A 15,504-nucleotide genomic window follows, 5' to 3' on the forward strand; every position below is an offset into this window, starting at 1 on the left:
GGCAATGAAGATCCTGGCGCAGCCAAATAAATAAATATTTTTTTAAAAAAAGAAAAAAGGAATGAATCTCAATGCAACTATCGCTGTCAAAGAGATAATGAATCAATCATCTCTGTATACATTAACAAATTACTAATCGTTAACAGCCAACTTGTACTGAACACTTATTATGTACCAGGAACAATTCTAAATGCTCTTCAGTTAGGAACTCATTTAATTCTCCTAACAATTCAATGGCCTAGATATTATCTTTATTTTACATTTGAGAAAATTTTGGCACAGAGGTTAGCTAATTTGCTTAATGCCACAAAACTAGTAAGGAGTGAAAGAAGGTTTCTAGGTGTTTTGGATATAGACACAAATAAGACAATGCATGTATTTGCCCTTACGGAGCTTACAATTATATTTAACTTGCTCTCCACTCAACCAAAACATATCCAGGGCTTCCCTGGTGGCACAGTGGTTGAGAGTCCGCCTGCCGATGCAGGGGACAAGGGTTTGTGACCCGGTCCGGGAATATCACACATGCCACCGAGCGGCTGCGCCCGTGAGCCATGGCCGCTGAGCCTGCGCGTCCGGAGCCTGTGCTGCACAACGGGAGAGGCCACAGCAGTGAGAGGCCCGCGTACCGCAAAAAAAACCAAAAAACAAACAAACAAACAAAACTGTTCAAAACATATCCAGTAAGCACCTATTCTCAGTAGCCTGCCAAGAAGCAAACCTAAATTATCTCTTCACAACCAGTCTTTCTAAAAAGAAGATTTTATCAAGAAAAGCCACTGATTAAGGGACTGGGTTTGAAATATAAGCAAAAAAAAAAAAAAAAACGAAGGTCAAGCACAAACAATGCAGCTTAGCAAACCACTTGCAGAAAAGCACTCAGATGTAGTATTGTGATTTCTAATGTAAACGTTTGGGGTTCCTCCTCACCAATGTGAAAGATTCACCACCATCTAATTTACATCTCACCTTCTTTGTCCACCATCTCTATCTTCCAGGAAACTCAAGGTGGGTTTCACTGCCAATGACTCTATAATTCACTCAAAAACCTCTGCTCACAAAATTAGGGCTTCATGGGGCAATTACTGTTGCCAGCTACAGTTGTTACTAAATAACTGGTGAGGTCTAAGGTCCCAAGAGCAACCTCCAGGTGGATCACACAAAATCTATCCTTTCCCCTTCTACTTTCATCTTTCCCCACCAGTCACCTCCCAAACAAAAAACAGCCAGGTGTTACTCCCAGGGAATTAAGTCTGGCAATCATATCCACTAGTAAAGCATTCAGATTTCCCATAGGGTAGAAATGGCAGAGGTCAAAAGGAATAGAAAATACTGTCAGGACTCAAGAGCCAAACTAAAAAGTAAATCTAGGACCAGGACACAAGAGATAGCTGTTAGAGGGGCATGAAATTGACAGAAAAAGAAAACGTTTAGTGGGTTCCACTTAGCAAATGATGACTCTGGTGCAGTGGGTAAAGCTATGGTCTGGAAGGAGACTCTCTGCCACTAATCAGCCTTGTAACCTTGTTACCTCACTAATCTCAGTCTCCTCACCTCCAAATTACAGGGCAAGGGAATTAACTGGATTTCTGAGTTCTGACTGGGATGCTGCAGGCAACCCAAACTACTCTCTCATCTGGCAGCTGCACATCTGGGCGCATAGTCGTCGGGGTACGAGGACTTGTCCCAGAAGCATAGGAGCCAGCGGGCACAGCCACCAGGCCCCTTTCTTTGGTTGCAGGGAACCGGTCTTTAGGTGTGAAGGGCTCAGGTCAATGTCCTCCCTCCCCACCCGGCTGGCCAGACTCTTAGGCTACAAGTCTCCCTCCCGCAAAAAAAAAAAAAAAAGCGTCCTTAGGGACCTGCACACCCTGCTCACAGCCCTCGCCAGCAGCCCAACACGCCCTAACAACGACAGGTCCTTACGCAGAGATGACCTTCCCGTTCAGGATATCCGCCGGGGCCATGACCTCTATAAGTCCGCTGCCCACAATGGACACCGACAAAAACGAGGTTCCACTCTCTCCACTGCGGCGCGGGACTGCCTAACACACGCGCTTAGCGACTGCCCAGGCCGGCCCTGCTACTGCGCGTGCGCCACCCTGGACATGGATGCACGCATGCGCGGTCCAGACGGACGTAGGCCCCCTTAGGCGGCGAAAAGCTGAGGAGTAGAGGGTCTGAAATGCCACGGGAAGATGAGGGAACTCTGTGGAAGACTGGATGGAGGAAGTGATTGGCTGGCTGGTGGAAGGACCCTTTCCAGAATGCGCCATCGTGTGGGCAGGGAAGCAGCTGAAGAGGGAATCACCCCCGATGCCCTCCTTTCGGTGGCGGGGCAGTGGGCGGAGCCAAGGGGCGGTCTCTCGGGAGACCAGTTTGGCGGGCGCCGGAAACCTGCGTGGGCTGAGGGTGCGGGGCTTCTGCTGGAGTGTTCAGGCCCGGCTCCCGCGTGGGGAGCTTAGGTGGGCCCCGGGCTGGCCGGCAGGGGGTAGACCTAAGGAGTGTGGGGCGGCGTCCGGCGTTCTCGCTCCCCGGCTCCGTCAGACCGGTGTCGGGGCCTCCACGCCGAAACTGAATTGGACGGTCTGGGTGGCGCGTCTGTTTTTAAAATCTCCTCAGGTGAAGCTGATGCTCCGCCATGGTTGAAACCCAGCCCGCTATTTCAGGCCGGTGGAGCTGGAGCGCCGCGTGGCTCCCTCAGGGTGTGGATAACCCCAAGTTGGCCAGTACGGGGGTGGGTCGTCAGCTTTGCGAGTCTAGATTTTGGCAGATTCCCCCATGCAGATCTGGGGTTGGAGAAAGGACGCGGGCCTTACATAAACTGGATGCCTAGTGACTGACAGGTGCAGACACCCCTCCCTCTTGGAAGGCAGCCGGGGTGTTCCCGAGGACTGGGCCTGCAAGTTTCTGATTGGTTCCAAGACCGACCCACAGATACTAAAATCCGCAAATGCTGAGGTCCGTTATAAACAATGGCGTAGTTTTTACGTATAACCTAAGCACGTACTCCCGTGCATACTCCTGAGATTCCTCTAGATCAGTAATCTCCAGATTACTGATGCAGGGTAAATGCTATATAAATAGGTGCTGGTATGCTGCAAATTCAAGTTTTGCTTTTTGGAACTTTCTGGAACTTTTTTTAAAAAAATAATTTTTGACCCAGGATTGGAACCCAAAAATACTGAGGGCCAACTGTTTAATAACTTTAAAATGTTAAGGACTTCTGAATACATACCGTCACATTATGTTATACCTGGACAACTGAAATTAAGACGAAAATTGAAGCAGATGTTCCTGGAAAATTACAGGTAGTGAAACTTTTGTGATTGCAATACTAAATAGATATTGACTACAGCTTCTTGTTTGCTGAGGAAGATGACATAAACCCCGATTTACAGATGGAGAAATAGACTTTGAAGGATAACTTAGTCAAAGATGCATAGCTGTGCCTAGAATTAGGACCAAAACTGGATGTTTCAAATACGTTGCCTTTGCACCTTAACGGCCTGGTTTTCAACTATAATATCTCTATGTGACCTGTACAATTCATTCATTAATTGATTGAGCAGATAGTTATTGAGTAGCTACTGTGTCAACAACACAAGACACTGCTCTAGGTGCTAGAGATACCACGGTGAACCAATAAGGTTGCCCCCCCATCAGCTAATGATCAATTAAAGAAATATGTACTCTAATTTTAGATATTGACACCTAGCATTTTTTTTAAATAGGCAAGCTAAGAGGATAGGGAATGGTGGTAGGCAGGAGAGTGCTGTTTTAGAAGTGTGTTAAGAGAGGCTTCTCTGGGGAGTCTGACTTGGGCGGAAACCTCAATAAAGAGAGGAAGGTAGGGTATAAGAAAAGAAAAAAGCAAGGGATTGGTTTGAGCAACTGGTAGATGGAGTTACCATTACAGAGATGAAATAAGTTTTTAGATGTTTTTAGATACCTCTTAGACATCCAGATGTCTTAGTGATTTTCATATAAATGAGACATACGATAGTTAAATCCATGAGATTGGATGAGCGCCCAGGAAGAGAATGAGTGTAGGTAGAGAGAGGACCTAGGACTGATGCCTAGGACACTTCAATGTTTAGAATTCAAAGAGATGAGGAGGGGGCTTCCCCGGTGGCGCAGTGGTTGAGAGTCCGCCTGCCAATGCAGGAGACACGGGTTCGTGCCCCGGTCTGGGAGGATCCCACATGCCGCGGAGCGGCTGGGCCCATGAGCCATGGCCGCTGAGCCTGCGCGTCCGGAGCCTGTGCTCTGCAACGGGAGAGACCACAACAGTGAGAGGCCCGCGTACTGCAAAAATAAAAAAATAAAAAAAAAAAAACAAAAACGAAAGAGATGAGGAGGAACCAGGAAGGAAGATTGAAGAGTCCGGCGTGTTATGCGAAAAAACTCCGAGAGCGTGCGTGCAGCCTTAGACGACAAGTGAAGAAGAAAGTGTTTTACAGGAGTAAGAGGTAACAAATTCTGCCGAGTATATTGCAGATTGGTCAAATAAGATAAAGACTGAGAACTGATCATTTCACAGAGAATAGAAAGATAAAATATTTTTATTCAAATCCTGTTAATGGCAGTTGCTTGAAAAAATGTGTATCCTTTCTGCAGAAGTTCCATTTTTACAAAAATTTTGAGGGTTATTTGATAATATCTATCAAAACTTTAATGTGTGCTTTCTTTGATCTTGTAATTCCACTTCTAGGAATTCATCCTAGAGTAATAATTACACGTATATACAAACATATGTATAAAAGTGTTCCTCACAGCATCAATTTACATAGTAAAAAACAATAAAATCTCCATCAGGATGGATGAAGTTGTTAAAGGAACAATGGATATATACTATAGATGTACTGTAAGATAACTTTCACAAATTGTTAAATGATCAAGGCAGGTTATCCAGTAAAATGTATGATTTATGTTAATATATTCAAAGCAGCCCTTCTTTGATTACATTATCAAAAAACTGCCCCCTCACTTACCTCCTCATTACTATCACATTAGCCTATTTTATTCACAGCACTGAACACTATCTAAAATGATTTTATTTATTTATATACTTGTTTACTATCTTTTTCTTTTTCCACCAGAATTTCAGCTTTATAAGAAATTTCCTGTCTTGTTCATAGTTATGTTTCTGTTGCTTGGGGATGTAATTTTTAAAATCTAGTTTTAGAGGGAAAAAACGGCTATTTCTTATTTTCGTGGTTTAATTATTAAACTATTACTCTCATTCCTGTTAATACTAATTTTATCCCTGCCTCATTTTTATCATATGTAAATGAAGATAGGGGGACAGTCGTTCTCAACCCTAATGTCACACTAGAATTACCTGTGTAGATTTGTGCTTAGGCTCTCCACTGCAGACCAATTAAGTAAGAACTTGGGGTAGTGTCAAGAGTATCAGTATTTTTTTTTTTTTTTGGCTGCGTTGGGTCTTTGTTGCTGCACACAGGCTTTCTCTAGTTGCGGCAAGCGGGGGCTACTCTTCGTTGCAGTGAGTGGGCTTCTCATTGCGGTGGCTTCTCTCGTGGAGCACGTGCTCTAGGCACGTGGGCTTCAGTAGTTGAGGCACGTGGGCTTAGTAGTTGTGGCTCACGGACTCTAGAGCCCAGGCTCAGTAGTTGTGGTGCACGGGCTTAGTTTCTCCACAGCATGTGGGATCTTCCCGGACCAAGGATTGAACCCGTGTCCCCTGCGTTGGCAGGCGGATTCTCAACCACTGCAACACCAGGGAAGACCAGTATCAGTACTTTTTGAAGTTATCTTTGAGATTCTAATGGATGGGCAGGGTTGAGAACCACTAGATTAGATGATATTTGAAGTGTAATTCTGGTGATTCTGGTATCAAGAATACATAATAGGGACATAATTTCTAAGAATTAGAATACCAGTTTTTCAGACAAATCATCTTTTGCTTTAGGAATTGTAGATGGAATCATCATTTTTCTCCTCCTTTCAAAATACTTCTTTCTTGATAAGGTGTAGGTATTGAAGTACAAAAATTTGACCTATTCCAAGAATTTCACAAAAGAAATCCCCAAAATATAAGTTTTACCTTTGCTAGAATGTTTACTTTCAGTGGGATCACTTTCCTAAGAGTTGTTAAGTTCGCTCATGCTTGATGAAGCCACTTTATGTTTTCACTTCATTAATTAGGGAAATAAAGACCCACAGGCCTTACTTTATCACTTTAGGAGGTCTTTTTGCCCTTCCCTGGACCTCTGTGATGCGTTCACCTAGCAACAGCTCCTTTGATGTGCAAACATTCTTTTGGTAAATAGTGCAGGGCAGCCACTAATACTGGACAATTCAGGTTTCTTCTAGAAGTGACCTTGGATTTGGAATTTTCTCTTGTGCCTGATATGGTAAAAATTTATGGTTTTTACTTTCCACTAAATGAAGCATAGCATACTGTATCTTTCTAATGTGAGTATTGATAAATCTTATGACTGTGTAAAAAATAGTTATGTGCAAACCTAAATTCACAGAATAATTGTGTCATATTGATGTATTTTATTTTTTACTTCAGACTCCTATTACATTTTTATTATATTTCTGTAAGGTAAGTTTGGGAGAACAGTACTATCACCTATATAAGTTAACTTTGTATATGTATATAAGTTCTTTTTTGAAAGAACTTGTTGGGTTCTTTAGTTGTTCAGTCTGTAGTTTTTGTTCCTTGTATGGGATGATAGAGATAAACCAGAAATAGATTCTGCTCTTAATGTACCTTTAATTTAGTAGGAGACATAAGATTTTTACATAATACAATATATATTTTTAAAATAAATTTATTTATTTTTGGCTGCGTTGGTACTTCATTGCTGGGCGCGGGCTCTCTCTAGTTGCAGTGAGCGGGGGCTACTCTTCACTGCAGTGTGCGGGCTTCTCATTGTGGTGGCCTCTCCTGTGGCGGAGCACGGGCTCTAGAAACACGGGCTCCAGCAGCTGTGGCGCGAGGGCTCAGTAGTTGTGGTGCACGGGCTTAGTTTCTCCGCAGCATACAGGATCCTCCTGAACCAGGGCTTGAACCTGTGTCCCCTGCATTGGCAGCCGGACTCTCAACCACTGTGCCACCAGGGAAGTCCCCATGATACAATATTGAATGAGATAACAATCAAAGGAAAAGTATAGATCGTATACTATAAGAGGCAGAGAGAGAGATTACCCTCACCTTGCATGAATCAAGGGAAGGAGGTGGTACTTGAGATACTGCAGGATCAGTTCATGCTTCTGGGGATATATTTTGGCCCACATAGTAGCATTTTTCTTAAAAGCAATATGAGTGAAACTAATAAGTTGTTTTTAATAGAGCATAAGATTCATAAAATGGTAAGGAAATAAAATAAAAGCAGAGGATAGGATTCTTAAGAAGACCTTTGTCTCCAGTATGATTCTTGTGCCAGGAATGAGGAGCAGTTCATTCTCCCTTTTCAATTCAAAATTTTAGTTCTTTTAAGTCTCTTCTCTGGTTCTTAGAAAAGGAATTGCTATAGTAATGATTTTAAGTATCAAATAATTAAAATGAGGACAAGACTTAAGTTTCATTAAAGATAATTGTTCTTGGGCTTCCCTGTTGGCACAGTGGTTGAGAGTCCGCCTGCCGATGCAGGGGACACGGGTTCGTGCCCCGGACCGGGAAGATCCCACATGCCGCGGAGCGGCTGGGCCCGTGAGCCATGGCCGCTGAGCCTGTGCGTCCGGAGCCTGTGCTCCGCAACGAGAGAGGCCACAGCAGTGAGAGGCCCGCTTACGGCAAAAAAAAAAGTGTTTTCAATATCAATAAATCTAGAATAAATTAATAGAGGAATTTCAAAACCGATTTCAGGGTTAGTAAAGAAAACCAGGGCTTCATACTTCTGTTCCATGTTCTTCAAATCACACCCACCTGATTTTTTTTTTTTTTTCTCATAAAAATTCCTCTCATTCTGGGGCTGTTCCATTTCCTGGGAGATACACCAGCAAAGGAAACTCATACCCCACTTACTTGCAGCCCTTCCAGTGCACAGTTTCTAAATGCCACTTTTTTCCCACTAGAGTACTTTTTTTTTTTTTTTTTGCGGTATGCGGGCCTCTCACTGTTGTGGCCTCTCCCGTTGCAGAGCACAGGCTCCAGACGCGCAGGCTCAGCGGCCATGGCTCATGGGCCCAGCCGCTCCGCGGCACGTGGGATCTTCCCAGACCGGGGCACGAACCCATATCTCCTGCATCGGCAGGCGGACTCTCAACCACTGCGCCACCAGGGAAGCCCAGTACATTTTCTGATCTTAAAAAAGAAATGTTCATCTTTTCACTTAATAAAATACATGGGTATTAATTTGGAAGATGTCTGTCTTCTATTTTATTTTCACTTTAGAAAAGAAAGATAATATATGGAATTGAAATGGATAGGGAAAATGGATTTAAGGCAGTATTGAGTTCTTGGGAGATTGAATTTATAAAAATCATTCCTAATGTGAGGTTACATTTTTGTTCCTCTGGGACAGAAAGAGCACTATGAGTTATGACATGCTATTTTATTAACTCATTTTAGACATTATCTTTTAGCTGAATCTTGAGAGATATAGTTAGCATTTCTGATTCAGAAATTGAAAATGAAGGAAAAGTGTCTAAAGGTATGATTCACAAGTAGTATTTAAGTATGATACTATAAGTGCATATATGTATATCAGCAGGCTGTTTTCAACCAGTTATAATTTAAACAGTGTCTTGATACTATCTTTAGAAACTAGATTTATCTGTGTCTAAGCAGCAGTTTCAGTGGGCACGTCCTTCTGAGGTCTGGCTAAACTGTAAGGATCTGAAGTGGAACCTTCCCGAAGACTTCATTGACTCTGGGCAGACTTCAGCATCTCTTCCTGATTATTCTCTGCAAACTCTTCTTGGAAGCATTTTAGTTCACCATTACTAAATCTGTTTCATTCTTCTTTTATCAGCATGTCAAGCCCTCTCCAGTTTTTAAACCACTCAAATCCAGGCAGGCTTGCTACGGCCCAAAGCAAAGGGCCTCACAAGGCTAAGCCATCGGAACTCAGGCATCTATCAACTTACACATCTCGGAAAAATAGCCCAGGGGTGAGTTGTACTCTGGCATTTATTTTTTTCCCCCATTTTCAGGAGGAAAAGGTAAATCTCTTGCACAAGTGAGAGCTAAAAGAAAGGAAAGTTCAGTTCTGTTTGCCCACTTGCCTGTGCTGGCACCCTTTGCTAATGAATGATGCAAGACATGAGGTCAAATAATTTCTCACTTCTTTTGATTCCTGGCATGACTGTAGAACAAGAAGCAATGAAACATCTGAATCTAATAGAACCTCAAAGTGGATTTTACTTATTTTTGATTTTGTGGTGGTTCTGATATTTCACCAAGGCCCACGATCCCAAAATAATATAAAAATAGACTGTAAAGGGCCTCCGAGTTAATTTTATCCAACCCCATCATTTTGCAGATTAGCAAACTGAACACTGGAGAGGGGTCACAGTGATTTAGGGGCAGAATTGAGTAGTCTGACTCCCATCACCTTTCTATTGTCCCATGTTACCCCTTTGGTGTACAGCTTTATTAGTGCCACATCCTAATGAGACTCTGGAAATTAAATACCCTCTTGGATCAGATGATATCTCTTCTGTTGATATTTTTAAGACCAGTGGACAGATCCATCTATTCTTTAGCTTGTAGCTCCTAGGAGATGAAGTTTGAGCTGGGGGGTGAAGATGGACGCTTAGGGTGGTGGTTTATTTCCATCCCCTATTGGCTTTAAATGAGAATGACAAGCCTAGTTTCTTTCTTAGGAAAGGAAATGTATTATGTTAAAATAAGTCAATAGATGAATGGATAAAGAAAATGTGATATATGTATTCTTTAAAAACAACATCGGGCTTCCCTGGTGGCGCAGTGGTTGAGAATCCGCCTGCCGATGGAGGAGATACGGGTTCGTGCCCTGGTCCGGGAAGATCCCACGTGCCGCGGAGCAACTAAGCCCGTGAGCCATGGCCGCTAGGCCTGCGCGTCCGGAGCCTGTGCTCCGCAACGGGAGAGGCCACAACAGTGAGAGGCCCGCATACCGCAAAAAAAAAAAAAAAAAAAAAAAAAATGGAAAAAAAAAAAAAACAACATCATTCAGCCTTTGAAAAAGAAGGAAATCCTGCCATCTTCAACAACATAGATGAACCTGGAGGACATTCTACTAATTGAAATAAGCCAGACAAAGAAAGACAAGTACTACGTGATCTCACTTATATGTAAAATCTAAAACAGTCAAACTTACAGAAGTAGAGAGTGGAATGGTGATTTCCAGAGGTACAGGGAAAAGGGAAATGGGGAGATGTTGGTCAAAGGGTACACAGTTTAAGTTATGAAAGATGAATAAGTTCTGGAGGTCTAATGTTCACCAATGTGACTATAGTTAACAATACTATATTGTATACTTGAAACTTGCTAAGAGGGTAGATCTTAAATGTTCTCACCACAAAAAAAAGAAATAATGGTAACTGTGAGGCGATAGATATGTTAATTAGCTTGATTGTGAAGATTATTTCACAATGTATACATATATGAAAACTTGTCACATACTTTAAGTATATATATAATTTTAATTTTCAACTGTACCTCTATAAAAATGGGGAAAAGAAGTAACTGATACAATGCAAAAGGACAGTGTTCCACAACCTTTAACTCCTTTCAAGTACATAAATGCTCACGAATCCCTCTAGGAATTTAAAAAATTATTTTACCATTTTTCATGAAATATGATAACACCATAAAAATATATTTAAATATTGGTACATTATAAAATTATAAAGTTTATATTAATAAAGTAATTATCTTATTTTCAACATCTCCTCATTTAACTATGAACTTTATTTTAAATCAGTTATAAGACAAAAAGCTTGAGTTTGCAACAGGTAAGTTTAAAAATAATATCTTATGTTTTCTTTGGGACTAAGGTATATTAAAATCTAAATTGAACTATAATTATAATATAGTACCATAAAATTTTTCGTATCCTCTGATAATGTCCTTATAGTTTGTGATTTTAAAAGTCAGTTGGATTATGTTTGTAAATTTTAGTTTTTGTGTGTTTAATTGCAAGCATACAGAAAAGTGCAGAGACTAATACAACATCAGGTACCTACCACACAGATTTAAATTTGACATTTCTCTCCAAATTTGCTTCACTTGGCCTTTTTTTTTTTTTTTTTTTTTTTTTTTTTTTTTTGCGGTACGCGGGTCTCTCACTGTTGTGGCCTCTCCAGTTGCGGAGCACAGGCTCCGGACATGCAGGCTCAGCGCCCATGGCTCACGGGCCTAGCCTCTCCGCGGCATGTAGGATCTTCCCGGACCGCGGCACGAACCCGTGTCCCCTGCATCGGCAGGCGGACTCTCAACCACTGCACCACCAGGGAAGCCCCACTTGTTCTTTTAAGAAATAAAACTTCACTGACAAAATTGAAGACCATTTTGTAACCTCTGATCCCATTCTTCACTCTTGGGATGGATGATCTAAATAAATTTTACAGTAGGATCAGACATCAACTAGTATGAATCTTTGCCACTCCTAGCACTGGGGCAGACCCTGGGGCCTCTGCTGCTGAGCATTGGTCGTCTTGGTTACTGGATTGTAAGGGAAGTGAATGGACCCAGGGTCTGGGGTGGTGAGAGATGAGGGTGTTAGGGCAGCTGCTATTACAAGTCTATGTGAAAGTACTACTGGACCATCCTGGACCATTTTTTTTCCTTTTCAGATATAACTTCTGAACTAAGTGTATAGCCTTTATGTCCATATTTTTAGATATATGTGAATGCTCCTTATGTTGTTTTGGGGATTTACAAAATTACATAAATGATATTCTACTAGACATAACTTTCTACCTTGCTATTTGCACTCAATCTTATGTTTTTGAGAGTAGTTCTTTTTAATTCACATAAATTTAGTCTGGGCATGTTAATTGCTACATAGAATTCCATTACAAATTATAGTAATATATCAGTTTTTATACATTTTAGTTTTTTCTTATATAAACAAGTTGCAGTGAGTATTTTTATACAGCATGTCTGCTTGTTCATATCTTCTAAACTATGAAATAAGAAAAATTTTCAAGCTGTATTTGAAAGAACTTGACTACAAAAATTAATTGCTGGTTGAATATTTCTTTTATAAATTGAAAACTTAACTGAACATAGCATTATTTTTTTCTTTTTATTATTGGTGGGGTTTTTTTGTTTGTTGTTGTTTTTTTTTTTGTGGTATGCGGGCCTCTCACTGTTGTGGCCTCTCCAGTTGCGGAGCGCAGGCTCCGGACGCGCAGGCTCAGCAGCCATGGCTCACGGGCCCAGCCGCCCCGCAGCATGTGGGGTCTTCCCGGACCGGGGCATAAACCCGCGTCGCCTGCATTGGCAGGCGGATTCTCAACCATTGCGCCACCAGGGAAGCCCTATTATAGGTGTTTGAAATCTTAGTGATATTGTGGTGTACTAAAAATAAGACATTTAGCACATTTTAATCAATTTGCCCTTTTGTTTTAGATCTCAGGTACACTGTCAAGTTAATCATGCTTAGTTCATGGTACAGTGTCATCTTTCTGTGCAAGGCCCCTCACACATTATTTTTTCACCATCTCCATTTCTATCTCATCTCAGTCTAATATGTTTGACATATGTCTTTGGATATATATGCATCTTAAAAAATATGTAGTTTTGTTTTGTGAATGGATTTTTTAAAACATAGAATAAAAAAATAGAATAAAAGAATATAGCAAAAATAGAATAAAAAATAGAAAAGAACTATAAAATGTATACACACAGATTAGTTAATAAAACAAATACCCATGAACCCATCACCTAGTTTCATAGAACACTGCCAGTACCTTAGAACCTTCCTGTGTGCCCCTTACTAACTGAATCCCTTTACTCCCACCTGAACTTAAAAATAGTGGATATTTGAGTTTTGTGTCTATCATTCCCTTGCTTCTATTCCTAGTCTTATCACTCATATATGTATCCCTAATAAATATTAATTTTATCTGTTTTAAAAGTTTATTTAATGGAATTATACTGCTTTTGTGTTTTTGTTACTTCTTTTATTTCATGAGATTTGTGTTGATCTATGTACAATTATTCAATAATTATTCTATTGTACAAATATACCATGAGTTACTTATCCATTAAACTCTTATTTGACATGTGGGTTGTTTTCAGTTTTTTGCTTTTTTGAATAACATTGATAATCTTTGCTTTTAAATGGAAAGTTTAGTCCATTTGCATTTATTGATATTACTGATTATTTGGGTGTATTTCTATCATCATATGTGTAATCTATTTGTCCCATTATTTTTGTTTCCTCTTCCCTCCTTCTATCGTACCAAAAACTGATTGTTTTTGTTTTGTTGTGTTGCATTTCTTTTTTCTCATTCCATTTTTTCCTTTTCTACTAGTTTATAAGTTATATGCTGTATGACTATTGTTTAACTAGTTATATTAGCTGTTTTAACATATATACTTAGCAGAGTTAACTGAAATCTGTATGGTTACTCTTGAGAAATATGAATATTTTATAGTGTTTTAAACTGCTTTTCTCCTCTCAGTGTATATGCTTTTTTTTTGTCCTGCATTGGTTCTAGTCCTTATTTTCAATGCCATAAATCACACTTTTTAAATTAATTAACACTTATGTAAATATACCCACATAATATTTACTGTTTGTTCTTTTTTTTTACTAGTCTTTCTTGTATCTCAGACTTTGTGAGTTCATTTTCTTTCTATGTGAAATGCATCCTTTAGAATTCTCTTAAGTGAGGACCTGTTGGTGGTAAATTCAATTTTTGTTTGTCTAAAATATCTTTATTTTACTCTTAATCTTAAAACATAACTTAATTAAGTATAAAATTCTGGTTGGCAATTACCTTATATCCTTGATTTGAAGAAATACTACTATTTTATCCACTATTTTGAAATTCGAAAGTATGTTTTTAGCTAACCTATCCATATATGAATTAGCATCAACTTTAAGCTGCAGCCCAGTTGCAGAGATGTGTAAATTTCTGCATCTTAGACTCAGTAAAAGATGATATATTTTTCTTAGTACATTACAGATATCATGTTGCTGTTTCTCAGCCTCTGTTACTATTGAGAAGTCACTCACCAGTCTAACTGCTATTTCTTTGTAATTATCTGTCCTTTCTGTTATCCGCTTCTTAGATTTTTCTTTGATGTTCTGCAGTTTCATTATGAGTGTGGAGGTAAAGAAATTCTTTTTAGTCACTTTTCTTGGGATTTGCTAGACCACTTAGATTGGTATCTTTAAACAATTCTGTAAAATTATCAAAACAGTATTTCTTCAGATAGTGTCTCTTCCCCATTCTCTAGAATGTAGCCTTCTTGGACTCCAAATAGACGTATGATAGGCTTTCTCATTTCAATCTCTCTGCCTTTAAACTCTCACCATTTATTTTTTCCTATATGCTTGATAATTTCCTTCATATTTGAGTACACTCATTCCTCAGCTATGTCTAAGTTGCTTTTTAATGTGCCCATTCAGTTTTCAAATTAAAACTATTACACTTTTTATTTCTAAGAGTCTTATTTTGGTTGTTTTTCCAATATGTTTTCCAATATGTTAATTCTTTGTGGTCTCTTGTGACTTAATCACATTTTCAAAAGTTCTCTATTTTTTTAAACATTTAAATATAGTTATATTGTATTCTCTTGTGCAGGCCTATGTTCCACGTATCTAGGTAAGCATAAAACTCTAAAACCTGATAACTTTAGAAAAATGTATTTTGTTCCTTTAATAATTAAGCACCATGTGATATACTTATACTTTTTAGAGATTTAGATTAACACATTTTTCTTGGCTTCATTTGAATCATATAAACTTTGTTCTTAACCACTTATGCTAATTAAAATTTAGAACATTATACACTCTTTTGACAACAGGAGGAGATATTGCAATACAAGTATATCTCCCTAATTTTTACCCTCAGTAAGATGTGAAAGAAACACAAAATTGATGTTGATTTACTGAAATCAGATTTTTTTAAAAAATCAATTTGTATAATGATAGAAGGATAGGAATTGATTTGTAATCAAAAATAAAACAAATACTGGTAAATCTTTCATTAGTGACCTTATAATAGTTCAAGTTTCTGTAAAGGTTTTACTAGATGTGAATTAAAATTTCCCCAGACATTTTATATGTGTTTTCTTGATTCCTGCACTCTCAGAACTTATGTTTATTAGATGTGCTGCATTTACTTATTGCTGGTGTTGTAAATTGTCAGGTAAGAATTTTTAGAAAAATGTACAGTAGCCTTTTATGTAAACATGTTACTTGCTACTTTCTTGAGACCTATTTCATTTGTTAGAATAACACCTCGAAATGAATATTTTAAAGTTGTATTTTCTTTAGAGTTACTTACTTGAGTTTGTGTGGGCTAAAACATTGCAGTTTTTGATCTCTAGGTTACATGTTTAATTAATTAATTTGAAATTTC

The 15,504-nt window shown here is 39.4% G+C and overlaps 2 protein-coding genes across 5 annotated transcripts in view; one reads left to right on the forward strand and one right to left on the reverse strand.

Moving 5' to 3' along the window:
- Positions 1–3,137, reverse strand: part of MTHFD1 (methylenetetrahydrofolate dehydrogenase, cyclohydrolase and formyltetrahydrofolate synthetase 1) — a 60,361-nt gene extending 57,224 nt beyond the window's left edge. For 3 of the 4 annotated variants that reach the window (XR_010839530.1, XR_010839531.1, XM_059059061.2), the window contains exon 1: positions 1,927–3,137. Coding sequence is in view for 1 of the 4 variants with exons in the window: in XM_059059061.2 (XP_058915044.1) it covers positions 1,927–1,967 (41 nt within the window). In the remaining 3 variants the exon portion in view is untranslated. The remainder of the gene's footprint in view (positions 1–1,926) is intronic. The other variant, XM_067028336.1, reaches the window with a different exon arrangement.
- Positions 3,138–4,275: 1,138 nt separating this feature from the next.
- LOC131753575 (coiled-coil domain-containing protein 170-like) overlaps positions 4,276–15,504 on the forward strand; it is a 53,741-nt gene continuing 42,512 nt past the window's right edge. The window contains 2 exon segments of the mRNA XM_067028346.1: positions 4,276–4,472; positions 8,952–9,090. Of these exon segments, the coding sequence (XP_066884447.1) occupies positions 4,354–4,472; positions 8,952–9,090 (258 nt within the window). The 5' untranslated portion in view covers positions 4,276–4,353.

Source organism: Kogia breviceps, chromosome 3 (genome assembly GCF_026419965.1).
Source record: "Kogia breviceps isolate mKogBre1 chromosome 3, mKogBre1 haplotype 1, whole genome shotgun sequence".
NCBI classification, from domain to species: Eukaryota; Metazoa; Chordata; class Mammalia; order Artiodactyla; family Physeteridae; genus Kogia; species Kogia breviceps.